At 37.2% G+C, this 16,627-nt stretch overlaps 1 protein-coding gene across 8 annotated transcripts in view; it reads right to left on the minus strand.

The window, feature by feature from the left end:
- Nucleotides 1–8,787: 8,787 nt before the first annotated feature.
- Nucleotides 8,788–16,627, minus strand: part of Rbm46 (RNA binding motif protein 46) — a 43,827-nt gene continuing 35,987 nt past the window's right edge. For 3 of the 8 annotated variants that reach the window (XM_087623184.1, XM_087623180.1, XM_087623189.1), the window contains exons 5-6: nt 14,828–14,887; nt 8,788–10,718 (exon numbers count right to left, since the gene is read on the minus strand). In XM_087623184.1, coding sequence (XP_087479310.1) covers nt 14,832–14,887 — 56 coding nt within the window. In that variant the 3' untranslated portion in view covers nt 8,788–10,718; nt 14,828–14,831. 8 annotated transcript variants of the gene reach the window in all.

Below are 16,627 nucleotides of genomic sequence, written 5' to 3' on the forward strand. Positions count from 1 at the left end.
CGCTCTTGCCTCTGCCTCTGCCTCACTCTGCCTCTAGTAAGTTCATTGTGGTAAACGCTCTAAATTATCTCTGCTCATTACCTGGCAAATGCACAGTATGGACTACTTGTTATGTGCCTGCCATGGTGCTGGGTGCTTCTGCATGTGTTTTCTTGTATCATTCTGGTTTTCTCACTCTCACAAATATGGAATTGTAACTGAGGAGATTGTGAGTAAATTAGCCTTATCACCAGCCACTAAGAATCACTACTGTCTCCTTTTTTGATGCTTTGATACAAACAGAAATAACACAACCATTTATTTAAAAAAATCAAAACAGATGATTTCTTTCTGTTAATGCGGGTTAGCTAGTAATAACTTACATCTTGGAAAACTTACCCATTTATATTTTATTATCTGAATCTATTCTTTACCCAACCTATCTACAGGGCACCTGTGTGTGTTCTTAAATCTTGTCTCCAGGAGTTATTGTGAGATATCTTAAACTCTGCGATCTGTAGGATATTTAAAAGAGCAAGTATATCTATCAAATGTATTTTATCTGCCAGTGAACATCCTTAAAGGTGCCAGATACACGTTTATCAATCAGCACATGGTCCTTGATCTGGTCCTCGTGGTTTTCTGCCTCCTATCATGTGCCAAAGCTTGCACTGGAAAATTCCACGGATGTATCCAATAGGTTTCCCTTTGAGAACCTAGAGAACTCTGTGGTACTATTGGATAATAGTACGTAATCTGTTCTGTTAAAATGCACTTACGTACACACACACAAATACCTTAGGAAACCTTAAGATATGAAAAGGTTTATAAAAATAATTCAAGGAAAAGAGCAGGGACTAAATTTTTTTGCAACTTTACACTAATATATTTTTATATTTATATGTATTTTTAATTAATCTTTTTTATAGTCAAAACTTTAGACCCCTCCCGGTCTACCCTCTGACTGTTCCTCATTCCATACTTCCTCCCCCCCACTTATTTCCATGAGGATGTCCCCACCCCCACCCCCACCAGACCTCCCCAGACCCTGGGGCCTCCAGTCTCTTCAGGGTTTAGGTGCATCTTCTCTTGACTGGGTCCAGACCCAGCGGCCCTCTGCTATACATGTGTTGAGGGCCTCATATCTACTGGTGAATGTGGCCTTGTTGGTGGCTCAGTTTCTGAGAGATCTCTGGGGTGCAGGTTGGTTTCCTTAAATTCTCTATGGAGCAGTGAGGGAGGGAGTTTGCCTGAGCAGATTTCAATGTCTCCAGCAGGGTGTTCTGTAAGTGCTGCTAAAGTTGCAAGCAAGAAACTGATAGATGAAAGAGGACAAACAAACACAGACGTAAGACCTCCCTTTCATCTGTACCACAGACTTAGAAACTGCTTTGTCTCTATCATTTTGGGGCTTTAATTTGCAATTTTGATTCTATCAAAGTTCATATGCTCAGAAGGTAAGCAAGAGACCAAAAGACGATGATGCTAAACAAACAGCCCAGGATTAAAGCTAAGGGACACGGAAGATTAAAAGGCCACTGCAGGGTTTGTCTCTTGCAAATGCAATGTCCAACTGGGATGGATGTAACAAACAGTGAAGGCCACATAATGCAAACTTTATTCCTTAATTAAGTTGCACCTAAATTATATAATGAAAATCATTGAGGAAAATGCTCGTAGGACCGAGAGCTTTTTATGTGTGCCTTAGGATACCATAGCAACCATCGAAAAGGGCCAAACATCAATAAAATTTTAAGTTGGTCCATGAAATAAAGGTGTGAAATAAATGAGGGTGGTTGAGAGTCAAGAAAGCACTTGTTGTTCTTCCAGAGGACCTAAGCTTGGCACCCACAACTCACAACCCACGGCTCACAATTACTTATAACTCCTGCTCCAGGGGATCCACTACCCTGTTTTGGCTTCCACAGGCACCTACACAAGTGTGCACATGCCCACACATAGGCAGACACAATGAAAACTAAAAATAACATTAAGAATTAAAATAAAATTTTAAATAAAAGGTGAAGGGAAGATGGCATAGATTGGTTACAGTTCTGAAGGACTAAGAACCAGGTAAGCTAATAGTGATTTTTAATCCAACCCTGAGACCAAAGCCAGAAAATACTAATGTCCTATTTAAAGAGGACCAAGCAGAGAAGGGTGGGCTGCTTTACTCCAACTTTCATTCTACTCCCATAGTCAGTCTACTAGTGAGCTCTGTGCACACTAGAACGGAAAACAGCCTCTTGAGTTACCCTCCCTAATACATACCGAATAATGCCTAACCAAATAGCTGGCGGCTATGGTCCAGTTGAATTGATACCTGAAGATAATCATCACCCTGTGGATTCCTGTGAACAGTGACAAGCAAAGCTTATCATTTCTATGGCCTTAAAAGCCCATCAAATGTGTAATTGCTGCTAACCAGTAAACCACAGCCAGCTCGCTATTCTGCACGAAACCTTAAGCATGCATTACATGTTGTTACATAGCCCAAAGTTTCTTCTCACTTAATGGCAGACATGCTGGGGCACCTAAATGCTAAACTTAAAAAGAAAATGCTCTTATTTTTGTTTTGTTTCAGGGCTGTCTGCCAGGGTTTGACTGAGAAATTCCTAAAGGAGGGAGGGTACATGGAAAGGTTGTTTGTGAGACGTGCTTGCGCTGAAGGGAAAGAAAACATCAGCTTTCCAACAAACGTGTCACACCTGCCCCAAGTTTCCAGAGTTTGACTCCTTCCTCTGTGAGGAAGCTAATCTAGTGCAATCATAGTACTTGCATTACCTTGCTAACAGCACAACGCAGCAGCACGTATTTCAAATTAGTTTTTCAGCAGCCTAGACAACTGAACTCAAAAACAGTTAACTTCCTGAGAGTCATGGCCTCTGATGCTGCCCACTGAGGGGACTGTGAGTAGGTTCATGAAGGGCCCTGAGATTTACAACAGCTAACTGCTAAGTTCCTGACACTTCCAGATGAAGTCAGCATTGATAGCTTCTCTTTCTTCATTCCCTTATAGTGGTCATGAAACGCCTATTTCCTGTGTAAAATGACTTGTTATTAGCATGTACATCTTGGCTTCTTTTTGTCACCTAAACAGGCTTTTAGCACTTACGTCCCATCAAACTGAGTTTATTAGCATATGTAAGACCCACTATTACTTTATTCAAAACAAGATAAAATACAAAATCAACTTAACTGATGTGTTGGCTGTAATGGGTTGAAAAATAACCTTATTGTGAGCAAATGGACTGAATGGACATTTTTCAAATAAAGAACTATAAACATCCAATAAAAACATGAAAATACATCCCACACCTCCACTCAACAGAGCAACAATACAAATCAAAATTATGAGAGTCCATCTCAGTATTGCCAGAATGGTTACCAACAGAAAGCAATAGGTGCTAGCTGACCTAGAAATATGGGAAGTCAACTCTCCTATACTATAGGTAGAATGTAAAATAGTTAAGCCACTGTGAAAATCAGTATGAAGACCACACACACACACAAAGAATCAGGTTAATGGGATGAACATGGACATCATTAAGTACATCATTAAGTAACTACATATGTGTATTGACACTGTAGCAAAACATCTTACTTTGTACAATTAAAAAACTTCTGAGGGAGCTGGAGAGATAACTCAGTGCACAAAAGCACTGGCTACTGTCAGAGAACCTAGGTTTACCTCCCAGCAGTCACATCTATAAATCTAGTCATGGCTTCTCGCCTTCCTGGGCATCACAAGAAACATAAATTTAAAAAGCAAAAAGAGAAAAAAGGAAAACCCACAAAATCTCCCTGGGCTGGCAGATGGTCAGAGAGGCAAAGACACTTGCTCCCAAGTCTGACCATCTGCATTTGATCCCCAGAAATCACATGATGGAAAAGGAGAAGAAACTCCCACAAACTGTCTTGACATCTCCACTCTAGCCATGGTTTACCCTTATCCACCACACAACAACAATATAATTTTAAATTTAAGTGTCCTTATTTGGGAGACACTTGAAATAAGAGAAAAGGGAAACTTGACAATTTCTGAGCCAACCTAGTTTATAGGCATGCTTTGTGTCCTTGCTTTCTCTGCAGTCTAGAAAGTTAGATGTATGAGCAGTCCAGCTAGGAGCGTGACCTACGGTGTGGCACAGCAGCTGGCAGACACTTTAAACTTGCTTCCTACATTCAAACTGCGTAAGACCTGATTAGGAGATCAATAAAGCTAAAAAAAAAAAAGTTTTCTCCTGCTACAAAAATACTCTACTACTCACTAATGCCATTAACAACAGTCCCATAAATATGTTGGGAATTTAATTCATGCAAACCTAAGAACTGTGTAAAAACTTCCCAGCAGTCTTTATAAGCTGCCTTCTACATGGAGGTTGGAGAGAGAGCAGGGACATGAGGAGGAGGGGAGGAGGAGGAAAGGAAAGAAGGATCTGGCCTTTATTTCTTTTGCAGTTTTTCAAAACTGCGTCCTGACCCCTAAAGACTACCCTCAGTAATAGGAAAGTCTAACACAAATCAAGTTTCCTTATTTATGGATGTTTTTCACAGTAACAGACTTTTACTAGAAAAAGCCTTTATACAGCATTACTCCCAACAGCTGCTTTTTCAAATGTTGCTGATTTGCCTTGTTTCACTGAAGCTAAAAAAGCCAAAAGCCAATTTTATTAAATTAGTTGGAAAGAGAAAAATCAATGCTGGGGGACAAAACAATCATGCATATCTTAGGAAATGACCTTGTAAAGGGCTCGCAATCCTACCCTGCTCGGATTCCATGGACCTCAGGAACCTGAATTTTCCTTGGAGTCCACCAGATAGTAAATACTTACCTTGGGGTTTGAATCACTTTCTGGTTAAATTAATAAACTGTTCTTAAACACTTTCCAGGCATTATAGGTTATGCCCAGTGATTGAAGGTACAATTTTGGCAAGCCAGGTGTACTACATACCTTTCATCCCAGGAGGCAGATCTCTGAATCTATGGCTAGCCTGGTCTACATAGTGAGTTCCAGGTCAGCCAGAGCTACACAGTGAGTTCCCACTAAAAGAACAACAAAACTGGATTTGGGGGCAAGATGATTTTTGCTTTGAAGCATGATGGAATTGCATGGTAACAGCTGCCCCCTCACTCAGTAGAATGTATCAGATAGTAAAACAGATATACAAAGGATGACCTGAGATATCAACTCCAACTTGCAATGACAGAGGACTTTGTTGTTCAAAGCTGAATATTAAAATGGGATTCTAAGAAAGGATGGGAAGGGAAACGGCCCTCCAGGTTGCAGACAGTTGTGTGGTCTGGATCACAGAGCTTCACACCCTTTCCCCCAAGTTGCTTTTGCCCCGGTATTTATCTCAACAACAGAAAGTAGAGTGTAGGCTTTCAAAGCGGAGACCTCGGTTCCTACCAGGGTATCCGCTCAGAGATCCACTGGAAGAGAAGTCTTGAAGAAACTCCAAGACTTGACCTCTGCACATTTGGGTCAAACTGGGAGAGGATCTCCTGATGTTAATTCTTAAAAGCTTACCTGTGTCTGGGAAACAGTTTTAAGGGCCACAGGGAAGTCTGCAGCAATAGCTGTGTGGTGACAACAGCACTTCAGGTATCTGCTAGCCCTGTCCCAGCACACCTAGCCCACGGCTTCCCATGACTGGGCTGCCTACCACTCAGCCCTTTTAAACATTTCATTTTGGTCCTGGCACCTAGGTCCATCTTCATAGCAAATTTAGACCATTCTCTGAGATCCTATCATGGTATTAAAACTGAAGAGTGTTCATAGACCAACCTATTAAACTAGCCTCTTTGATCAAGCCCCTTTAGAACACTGTCACATTCATCCTCTCTGGTTCCTTAGACATGATAAATCTTGCAGTATCAGACCCATGTGCTTGTAATTAAATTCAAGGGTAAGTCTAGAACTGAAGACTTGGAGGGAAATATACAAAGGTCTGATTGGTTGAAGGGCCATGCTGTCATGTCTCCCAAGAGACTCTGCAGTCTTCTGAGTGTAAACTACTAACGGAAGAAAAGTTTTAGAGATGGGAGTATCCACTTAGATGTCATGTCTGAGAAAGTCCCATTCTTTGTAAACCACTGTTTAGTAAACTACTAGCTTTTCTTACCTGAGTGCATTGGTCCTGGCTAGTTTTTTTTTTTTATTAACTTAACCAAAGCTAAAATAATTTGGGAATAGGGAACCTTAGTAAGGAAAAGGGGCTCCCAATAGACTGCCCTGTGGGCAAGCCTATAGGGAGTTTTCTTGATTAACGGTTGATGTGGTGGGCCCAGTTCATGGTGGTAGGGGCCGGCATCAACTCCTGGACAGGTTGTCTTAAGTTGTATAAGAAAGCAAGCTGAGCAAAACAGTAAGCAGCATTCCTTACATGGCCTTTACTTCAAGCCCTGCTTCTAGGTTCCTGTCTTGAATTCCAGCCCTGACACTGATGATGGACTGTGATGTAGAAGTATAATTCGAACTCTTCCTTCCCCAATTTGCTTTTGGTCATTTTTTTTGCAGCAATAGAAACTTTCACTAAGACACTATTTCTCAGTCAAGAAAGGAATTACAGACTGAGAAGTCTGCATTGCACCAGGTACAAGATCTGATGCAGCAATGATGGTGCATAAGCATACAGCACATGCTGCCAGAGCCCCCTGTATACCACAGGGCAGGAGGTGACCAGAGAAAAGGCACTTTCTGGCCCTATGATTCTAGGTTTATATACAGTTTTTTGATACAGTGTGGGACAGAGCTGTGTTCCTTTTCTTTCTTGAATAGGACCAGGAAAAAAATACATTTAGCCAGTTGGATCATTTCATGTGACAGTAGGGACTTGACTGGATGAGATATGGGGCCTGTGAAATTCCCAGAGGCCAGCTGAGCCAGCACCAAATCTGTGTGTAGCAACTGTTCATTTACTGCTTTCTCCACAGCACTTTCCTGTTATGGGGACTGAGTAAATCATCCTCATCCCATCTCTTGCCCCTATTCCTTCACTCCAGTTGATGAGATTAACAGCTCTGCTCTACCCACCACCCAATCAAGACTACAGCATGAACACAAATGACCATGGATTGGCATTGAAAACTCTGAAAACATGAGTCAAAAGACACAATTCCCTTTTAAATTTTCTCAGGTATTTTATCACAGCAACAAAAAAAAAAAACCCAACAGATCATGTTAATGTGAGTCACTATAAAAATATGAAATAAGACACAGAGTTACCTTGGTTACAGGTAGGTTGAGTTTTAGATACCTGGGGGACATCTGAATTAGGAATTAGCTTTTTATTCACTATGTCAATATTATAGTCGATATTTGCATTTTGATACAAGCTATAGCTCTTTCTTGCCAAGTGTGCTCTTTTAAAATTGGCTTCATCAGCCTTTTATATTGGTTTCTAAACTTTGAATCATTGCTATTAATGTCCTTATTCACGCTAACAAATACTGAAGGTTATGGTTTTCATTTACACCTCTGCTCTAAATAACACCCCCAAACCTCAGCAGCACTTTAAACAAGCTGCATGCACTATTTCATAAAGGCTGTCATCTGGAGTGTTTCTCAGCCCAAGAGCTGTACCATCTAAGATCTATCAACAGTTTGTAACTAACGAAGGCCTTCATTTGGGACAAGGACCATATATAATTACCCTCTTCTACAGAAATTAAGGCAGCATGCAATTACATTCACTAGTCTAGTAAAGTCTCATGTAATATGAACACGATTACACTCATCCGCACTACTGCACAAAGCAATAACCTTTAACATAAAGGCTGTAATTGTGACTGAGGGGGAAGTGATAAAAGTTGTGCAAAAAAATGCTATACTAATAAAAATATATCCCTTAAATGTCAGCTACTCCATGACTTCTTAACACTTGCCAATGTTTTAGCTTTAATATTGTAAGGCTGATACCAAAACTTATGCATTTACCATTACATCACCATGAATTCAAATATTTTGTGGTTGATAGTTCTCTAAATTGTTGGGTTCACCCCAAAGTGAAAACTCTGTGAGAATGTGTGTAATAACTTATCTGAGCTATCACAAACATTTCTGTGAAAAACAAATGTGTCTCTTCTTCTGGTTTAGAGTCTGAGCCTACTACCCTGTGTTCCATGGGTGGTCTCAAAGCAAATGAAAGCATTCACTGCATGTTCTCTGAATGGATCATTTGCAACCTAGAGCCAATCATCTCTGTGGTATTTGTGCTGTACAATATCAACAGTGCTGATTTGATGTCCATACCCATTTAAGTGAGAAAGTCTGAAGCAGTTCACTGCAAAGGGAGCACATATGCTTTGTGAGGAAGGTTGTCTTCTTTAGCATTGGAAAGGCTGACATTCATTTACAACTTTCCACTAGAAACTTCAAATTAAGCTGATAGAAAAATTATTTTTAACTATTTTAAATTCTATGCATTCACTCCTGCCTCTAGTGCTTATAGAATGAGTTGAATAAAGGTAATATTTTGAAATATAAAATATCTGATGTCAACTATAAAAATTATCACTATAATTATCCATGTATGCTAATAAAGTGAAGAGGTCAAAATGGCCTGAATTCATTAATTATTCTTTAGTAAGAAAGGGTGATTCTTTGAATCTACCAACCAAAACTTTCTACTGGTATTTGATTTGTTTTTACAAAACTTTTTTCTCTTTCTATCTGACACTTTGATCTCATGAAGATGTCAAACCTAAGACTCTGCAACTGTTATTGACCTGGCAAAGAAAGAGATGTTCTTAAAGATCAAAGACATTTATATGCACAGATTTTAATAAAAACAAAACACACATTCGTAGTGCCATATATTTAATGTTGAAGAATTTGAAGTATAAAAATTAACACATGATTTGAACATTTAAAAAACATTAACACTTCTTATGTAAACAATGTAATTAATATCAAAACATAAATGAAGCATAACTATAAAAACCTTAAATATATTAACAGCAAAGTTATAATTTATTTCTGTAACAAATATTAACTAAAATATTTGCTTACTTTCAAGGACCACAATGGTAGACTGATTTTCATTACTACTGCCAAAAATTTGCATCTTAATCTTTTTTGTCTCATCATTTCTTTCTACATAATAGTTAGATGCTTCTGGTTACATAACTGTTTCAAACTCCACTATAAATAGCGATCCTTGGTAATCTAATCTAGTACAACCACTGTCTTTAAGTACTTCAATATTTGTAAAATGCTGTTTTACAAAGTTGTTATACAAAAAAACATAAACTACTGGAATCCTTTCAAGCTTGGGAATTAAAAACCCCCAAAGTTTAAAAAAAAAAGTAGTAGCTTGATATCACTGAGTAACTTTGAATTGCATTTCTGCAAATCCTACCACTCTTGTCATTCTGAATTATAGCTGTTTAATGTTAAAATATTTGTTTTTAAAGTCAAATGTGCAAACCCAATTCTAAAATACAACAGTATTTTAATTTTCATGCCTTATACAAAGAAAATTTTATACTAATATATCCAGACTTTCTTCAGAAGAATGAGGCCTGATTGGAGATATATAGTCGTTGTCCAACATGGCTGCCATTAGCAAGTGATATTGTTGGTGACAAGGGATAGCTTGGATAAGAATAAGGCCTTGAAGTATAAGGAAGCACGCTGGGTGTCCCAGTAGAGAGGGTAGCGCTAACAGGGGAAAGACTATTTATTGAGCTGCGACGGAAATTGTAGTCTGTAAATAAATATATGAACAATTATGCTGCACATCTTTGTGGACACAAATTTAATTCAAAAGACAAAACATGTAAATGACAATCACGTTTTAACATAATGTTCTAACATTTAAGTACCTGATGATACTGTAATGGTGGTGGATTACTATCACTGCAGGGCAAACACCAGCAGTTCCATCAAGTCAGGGTTCTTTCCTTAATGGACAGCACTGTTTCAAAGGTCTTACTACAGTGCATTTTGGGTATCTTTTTCTTTTTAACACAGAAAAAGAGAACCTCTGATTTCTCTTTAATCAACAAAAAGCTTCTCTTAAATTTGGATCTGACACCAAGGGTAGATCATGAAGAAAAAGATAAAAGAACAGCAAATTCAGTTTCTTTTCTTTTTTTTTCTTTTTTAAAAAACCATATTAGGTATCAAACCAGCATAAGCATTTGTCCCTGGACTTCTGGTATGAACTAACTGTCCAAAATTTCATTATTTAAATGCTGGCACAAACATTCATACAACCAAACATCAATTTAACATTAGAGTCTCCCTGGTACCACAAAACTAAGATGAATCATCTCTACCAAAAGAACGTCAAAACCATTATCAACTTAATAGTATAGAAAATTATCCAAAATTAACCAAATTATTCAAACAATTATATTTGAAATATTAATTTCAAACAAACGTTCATCTCATGTACCAATAATTTCCTGCTTCCTTAATTGTAGTAATTTTGTATGTGTGTGTTTTATTGACCAAATTTGTAGATCCTGTACTTTCCAAAAACTCAACTATGCTCTTTACTACAGCATAAGTCAAAGTGGTGACTGTGTCTGTAAAATGATCGTTTATCAAAGTTGTGCTATTGTTGGAATGAAAGAAATGGAATGAGATCATTTAATATACAGGTCAAGCTTTCACTCTCCAATATCATTCACTATGAGGTCTATAACACATGAAGAAACTTAATGTTTAACGAACAGGAATGAGACCAACTGCAGGAGAATAAGCTCAAGCAACATCAGAAAGGACCTATTTAAGAAAAAAATAAAAAAGTGAAAATCAGTTGTAAATAGGTTTAATTGCTAGCACTGTAAAACTCTAATTAAATTTAAATGAATGGTACCACAAGATCAATAAAGCAGCTTGTTTTAAGAAAATATAAACATGTTTTGAAATGTCCAAAGCAATGTTCAAAATATTTCAGGCATTTTGAAATCATTGGCTTTTCTACATCAGCTTTATTTCCTCTTTTAAAGATTCTGTTTTACCCAAGAGTTAAGGTATTAAAATCTTAACTGAAACATTAGATCTATTATGCATTGATGAAGAATTTTAAAAGTTGATTCTTTCCTACTGAAGATTATTATGCAATTTATTATGCAAATCCAGTCCCTTAGTAGCCACATACTTCTAACTCACTTAGTTCTTTAAATATCACTAATGTAGTAATCAACAACATGACTTAGAAATGACTTCAGTAGATAGGAAATATAATTTTCAAGTAGATATCATGCTTTCTTTGAGTTTCCACCATTCAAAAGGTAGCAGAGCCTACTTGTAACATGTGATCCTAGAAGTTATTTCCAGGAGATTTAAAAGCGAGCTCCACAGCTTGCTCTGAACACGACACTTAGCATTTCCGGAGTCCTAGACCACACACCTTTAAACAAACATAACACCTCCTATGTTCTCATTTAAAAACTACATTAAATCCCAAATTAAAGGTTTATTCAAAATACTATTCATGTAAGGGAATTGGTCAAAAGAAAGACTTCAGTTAGATGCTTGTTAAGATTTTACGAACACTTCATAAGTGAACCCTATTCTTTTTTTTTTTTTATTTTCCTTTTAAATATTTGCTTTTTTTTTTTTTTTATTAACTTGAGTATTTCTTATATACATTTCGAGTGTTATTCCCTTTCCCGGTTTCCGGGCAAACATCCCCCTCCCCCCTCCCCTTCCTTATGGGTGTGAACCCTATTCTTAAAATCACTATGAACCTAAGTATTTATTTTCAGAAAAACATCTGGGTGATTAGAAAACCGACCACAAGTCAAATAAGATTATTAAATCAAATGTAAAGTGAAACTGTATAGCTGAATAAACCTAGGAGTAGGTACACATTCCTTATATATAATTTACATATAGAAAACATCACAAGAAGAAAATGAATGAGTTAAAATTCTAAGCATGTTATTATTCAACCCCACCCATCAGTTTTTCCTCTTCAAGTACATCCTCAACTCTTCAGTCCCCCTATTTCAGACCCAAAATGATCTATATACCCTTTATAATGAATGCCAGAGGGCCAATTCAGAGTTTAAATTTTATACTTTATGTAATTCATGTCTGGATACTCAAAACAGAGGTTCAATTTCCAAACAGTAGAAGGCACACACCTGATGTATTCACTTCATTTAATCCTAATAAGTGTATAAGCTATGTCATCCACAATTAACTGATTAAAAAACCCACAGAAAGACATGTCTCTTCAGTTAGTGGTCCTATAGGCAGGCTCACATTCTGATTTCTAACACCTTGGATTAGTTCATCTGTTTTTGTATTTCATTGTTTTAAAAAAGTTTCTATTTCTAGCTTCTTTTGTTCACTCTAATCTCTAGATTCATAATATTTGAGTTATTTCTTTCATTTCATTGTTAAGTAGTACTTGCGGTAAGAATATACCACGATTTTTATGCAGTCACCTGTTAATGAATATGTGAACTCTTCTAACACTGATCTCTTACAAATAAAATATGCCCTATGCTCATTCTTCTATAAATCTTTTTGAGGGTTTCTCTTAGCAATGGTAAAGAGCTGAGAATTGAGCTGCAGGAACGTTGGATAAAGATATTATACTCTCGAGATCGTCACTGTGACGATCAAATTCAAATAGTAAAATTTGAACTTGCCTGTTGGTCACATCTTTCACAACAGTTAGTATGCCAGCACATACGCACATACACACAGGGGTTGGAAGGTGTTGTACACACCTTACTCTGACTTTGGCTGGCCTGAAATTCACTTTGTAGAAGAGCAGTTTGCACTGATCCTCCTGCTTCTCCCTCCCAGATGTGATAACAAGTTTGCACTACCAAACCTGGTCAACAGCTCCAAGTATAGCTAGCACATGTGATATTATACTTCATTGTGGTTTTAATCTAGATTCCCCTGTGGCTAATAATGTGTTCATTACATAGTTATACATTTTTGTTCAGCTATGCTAAGTTTCTTGGCTCCTTAATATTAGTTTTATTGATTCTAATAAACTTTTTAATAATCTAATTTCAAATTGAAAACTAAGAACAAGCTGAAACTTTACAAGTCTTTAAATCAAATGATCTCAATTCATATGAATGACAAAAGACAGTTGATTTAGGTTAAGACAGATCCATAGGTTCACAGGTAGATAAAAAAAAAGTTAAAATGTTTAGACCTCCTAATTCCTAGGATGCAGTGTTTACATCTGGCCAAGCTTTTAGAGCAATCTTAAGCAGGATATTTGAAAGAAAACATCTCAAAAGGTCCCCAGAGGGCTCCATTTAGAATGGGCAGGAAAACAAAAGTCAAGTCAATGGTGCTATTCTCTTAAGCAAACTGGACATGACCTGAACTTAACTATTTCCACAACTATTCTTAATGCATGCAACATCTTATTTCCTCACATATGATTTTTTTGTAATTTCACTTGCATTGGTCTTCTAATATAATAGATTTCTTCCCTCCTCTCTCTTTTTCTCTCCCCTATCTCCCCACCCCCTCTCTCCCACTCTATATCCCGAGACAGTGTCTCCTGTATCTCAGGTGGTCCTTTCATTTGACTTTTACCCAAAAATGAGCTTGATTCTGATCCCTTCGCCTCTTCTTCCCCATTACTGGTAAATTATAAGAAAAAATGACCAATAAAGGCTCCTAGAGACCAAAACTTAGCACATAAACCAAAGGACGAAGAAGGGCCAGAGATAGAGAAATTGTGCATTGACACTAAAAGGAGTCCAGCTGCTTTCCTTTCAAAGAAGCAAGACGACCAAATAAACCATACTGCAAGTTGTCTACTGGCTCTCTGTGTACTCAAGGATCTTAAGGGCAGACTCGTTCTTAACCATCTGGACAGCAGCCTCTGAGAACAGAAACCATAACTGGTGCTGTCCCAGTCTACACTTCAGGACAGGCAAACCTGTAGATCACCAGCTAACAAATCTGAATCAGAGTGAAGAGGACAGACTTAGATTAAATAAAGGCAGGAACTCTCCTCAAGGTTCATTTTTGCCAGTAAACCAATCCTCACAACTAGTCTTCCTAAGTCAAGCTTTAAAACCTAAGACATTAAAAGAAGGCAGCTCTGTGTTTAAAATTTAGGTGAGATTTAAGATCTATACATTTAAAAGCTACAGTTTTGCTAAAATCTGTGAGGATAAATTTAGAGTCTAACAATAAACAGATTTCTCATAGGCATTAATAATGTTAGATAATACTTGTTTAGTGCTTAGTATATGCCAAAAATAGCCATACAAGACCAGCTGCACACGAACCCTTCTGAAGGCACTGCACGCACTCTCACCTTTAAGAACAGTGAATTAAGCACACAGCGGTGAAATAGCCTACCTAGGAACACAGAATTATACAGGGGCTGATTCCCTCACATGGAAAAAAATAGTTTTGGCAAATCATACACTTACATAAAGCCCACCACCTACCCCATCTAAATCTGTCTCTTGAAGCTTGGTGAGAAAACTAAATGGTGAATTGTTCAGAAATAATTTAGAGTCAAAATATTGGTTTAATAATTTAGAAAAATAGTCTCAGCCTCAGCTTAGTTTGAGAAATACCAGATAATCAAAATATAGTACTCACTCTATGTCTGATGTAAACTATTTAGAATCCAAATGGTTCATTTTAGATATCAGAACATTGTCTTGTTCAAAGGTTTGAAAACATCTGAATTACAGAATGCCATTTAAATTTAAATTTTTTTCTTAATGAGTCTATTTCTATAAACCAATCAGTACAGCTAGTAAAGTGCAGGGTTTAGGTAGCTAAGTCCATGCATTTCCCCATACAGTCATGAGAGGATTAGCATAACTCTGCTTTCCTGAGAACACAATAGGCCACAGTATTCCTAAGAGATGTTTTCTTACCTGCTTATTTCCTCCAAATTCTTCTACACAGGTCCAGGCTGAAGAGACTGTGTTCCCTGTCTGTAAGCAGTGAAGACAGAAAAGAATTGAGTCTTTAGATTGATGTTATCCCTATCTTGGAAGTGCATGGAATCCTTGACAACTTTAAAACTCTCTGATTGGTAAATAAGAAAAAATGGAGAAAGGGGGACAATTGGCAAACAGGTGTCACTTCTGGACTCTGAAAAGATGAACAAAGAGAACAGTATTCTGATATCTCAATGAAAATCGTGAGTTAGTACATCATCAGAAAAAAACATTTCTAAGAAAGTTAAGTTCTTACTCATCAGTGTATTCAGAAAATACCCCAACAGAGATAAAGGATTTTTAAAAAGTAAGTGAGGCTACATGATTTCAGAAAAGATGAGAAACCTAAGCAAACTCGGGAATTGGAAATGTTTGTAGGTGTAATTACTTATACACGAAGTATCTCTTCCTTCCTGTTTCCAGAAGAGATGGATGACCAAAACAATATTAAACTTCAAAAACCTGCTTGGCACGTCACTTCCCTAGGAAACTGCTAAAGCATATACAGCTCCAGTGTCACATCCATTAATTTAGCTGTCGTTTCATATGCCTAGAACCTTCCCATCAAGAGTACACATCCAACTCTGTGCTAAGAAACTGCATACAAGTATGCACAAGTAAAACATGTCTGATGATCTCCAAAAACATTGCAGAGTTTTAAATAATACTTTAAAGATAATACAGTATAAAAATGTCATAATAACTGGTTACCACAGCATCAATTTTGTTTTTAAACACAAGACACCTAGCTAAAATCATTGACAAGAGCTAAGAGGATAACAAATTATAGAACAATGCTCTTAAGGCACACCGGAAACCTAAAGAAATACACTCTTCTTTGAGCAATGTCCTTGTCCCGGTAATGATTGATTAATTCTCAAAAGGGAGATGACAAACAGCAAGAAATTCTAATACACAGAAAAATTACTGAAACTGAGAGGTAACAAAATGGAGAGGAGCGACCCTGGTAAAACTGACGTTGAGTAGAGCAGCAGACCGTACTGAACCGAAGGAGACAGCAAATAGAACATAACTGAACTTACAAAGTGTCTCAATTCTGACTAGGAATAAGGATATTTTGTGATGTGATAAAGCACTTCCATGATAAGGAAATTACTCCTCTCTGAATAAAAGTATTGTCAATTAGACTTCAAATTCTCTATAAGTTATCATTGCAGTATCTGACATTCAATAAAAACTAATAATACTAGAAAATAAATTAGATCACCTAAAGCCAACAGAAATAGTAATCACCCTAAACAACTATATCCAGAAAAACTCTCAATTATCATAGAGAGAGGAAATAAAATATTTCAATACAAATTCAAATTTAAACAGTATCTTTGCACGGATCCAGTCCTACAGAAAATACTAGGAAAAAAACTCCAATCCAAAGAGGATAACTATATCCAAAAACCCCACAAGAAATAAGTAATTCCATACCAGCAAGGACAAGGGAAGTACACACAAACATAACCCCGCGCAAACACACCACCACCGCCTTCAAAATAATATACCTCTTAACATCAATGGACTCAATTCCCCAATGAAAAGATACGGGCTAACAGAATGGATGCATAAACAGGATCCAATCACTCTGCTACTATGAGAAACACACCACAGCAATAAAGATAGACATTTAGCTCATAGTAAAAGGCTGAAAAATTTTCCAAGAAAACAGCAAGCTGCAGTAGCCATTTTAATATCCAATAAAATAGACTTTCAACAAAAATT

The sequence above is a fragment of the Rattus norvegicus genome, chromosome 2 (assembly GCF_021556685.1).
Source record: "Rattus norvegicus strain SHRSP/BbbUtx chromosome 2, alternate assembly SHRSP_T2T, whole genome shotgun sequence".
NCBI classification, from domain to species: Eukaryota; Metazoa; Chordata; class Mammalia; order Rodentia; family Muridae; genus Rattus; species Rattus norvegicus.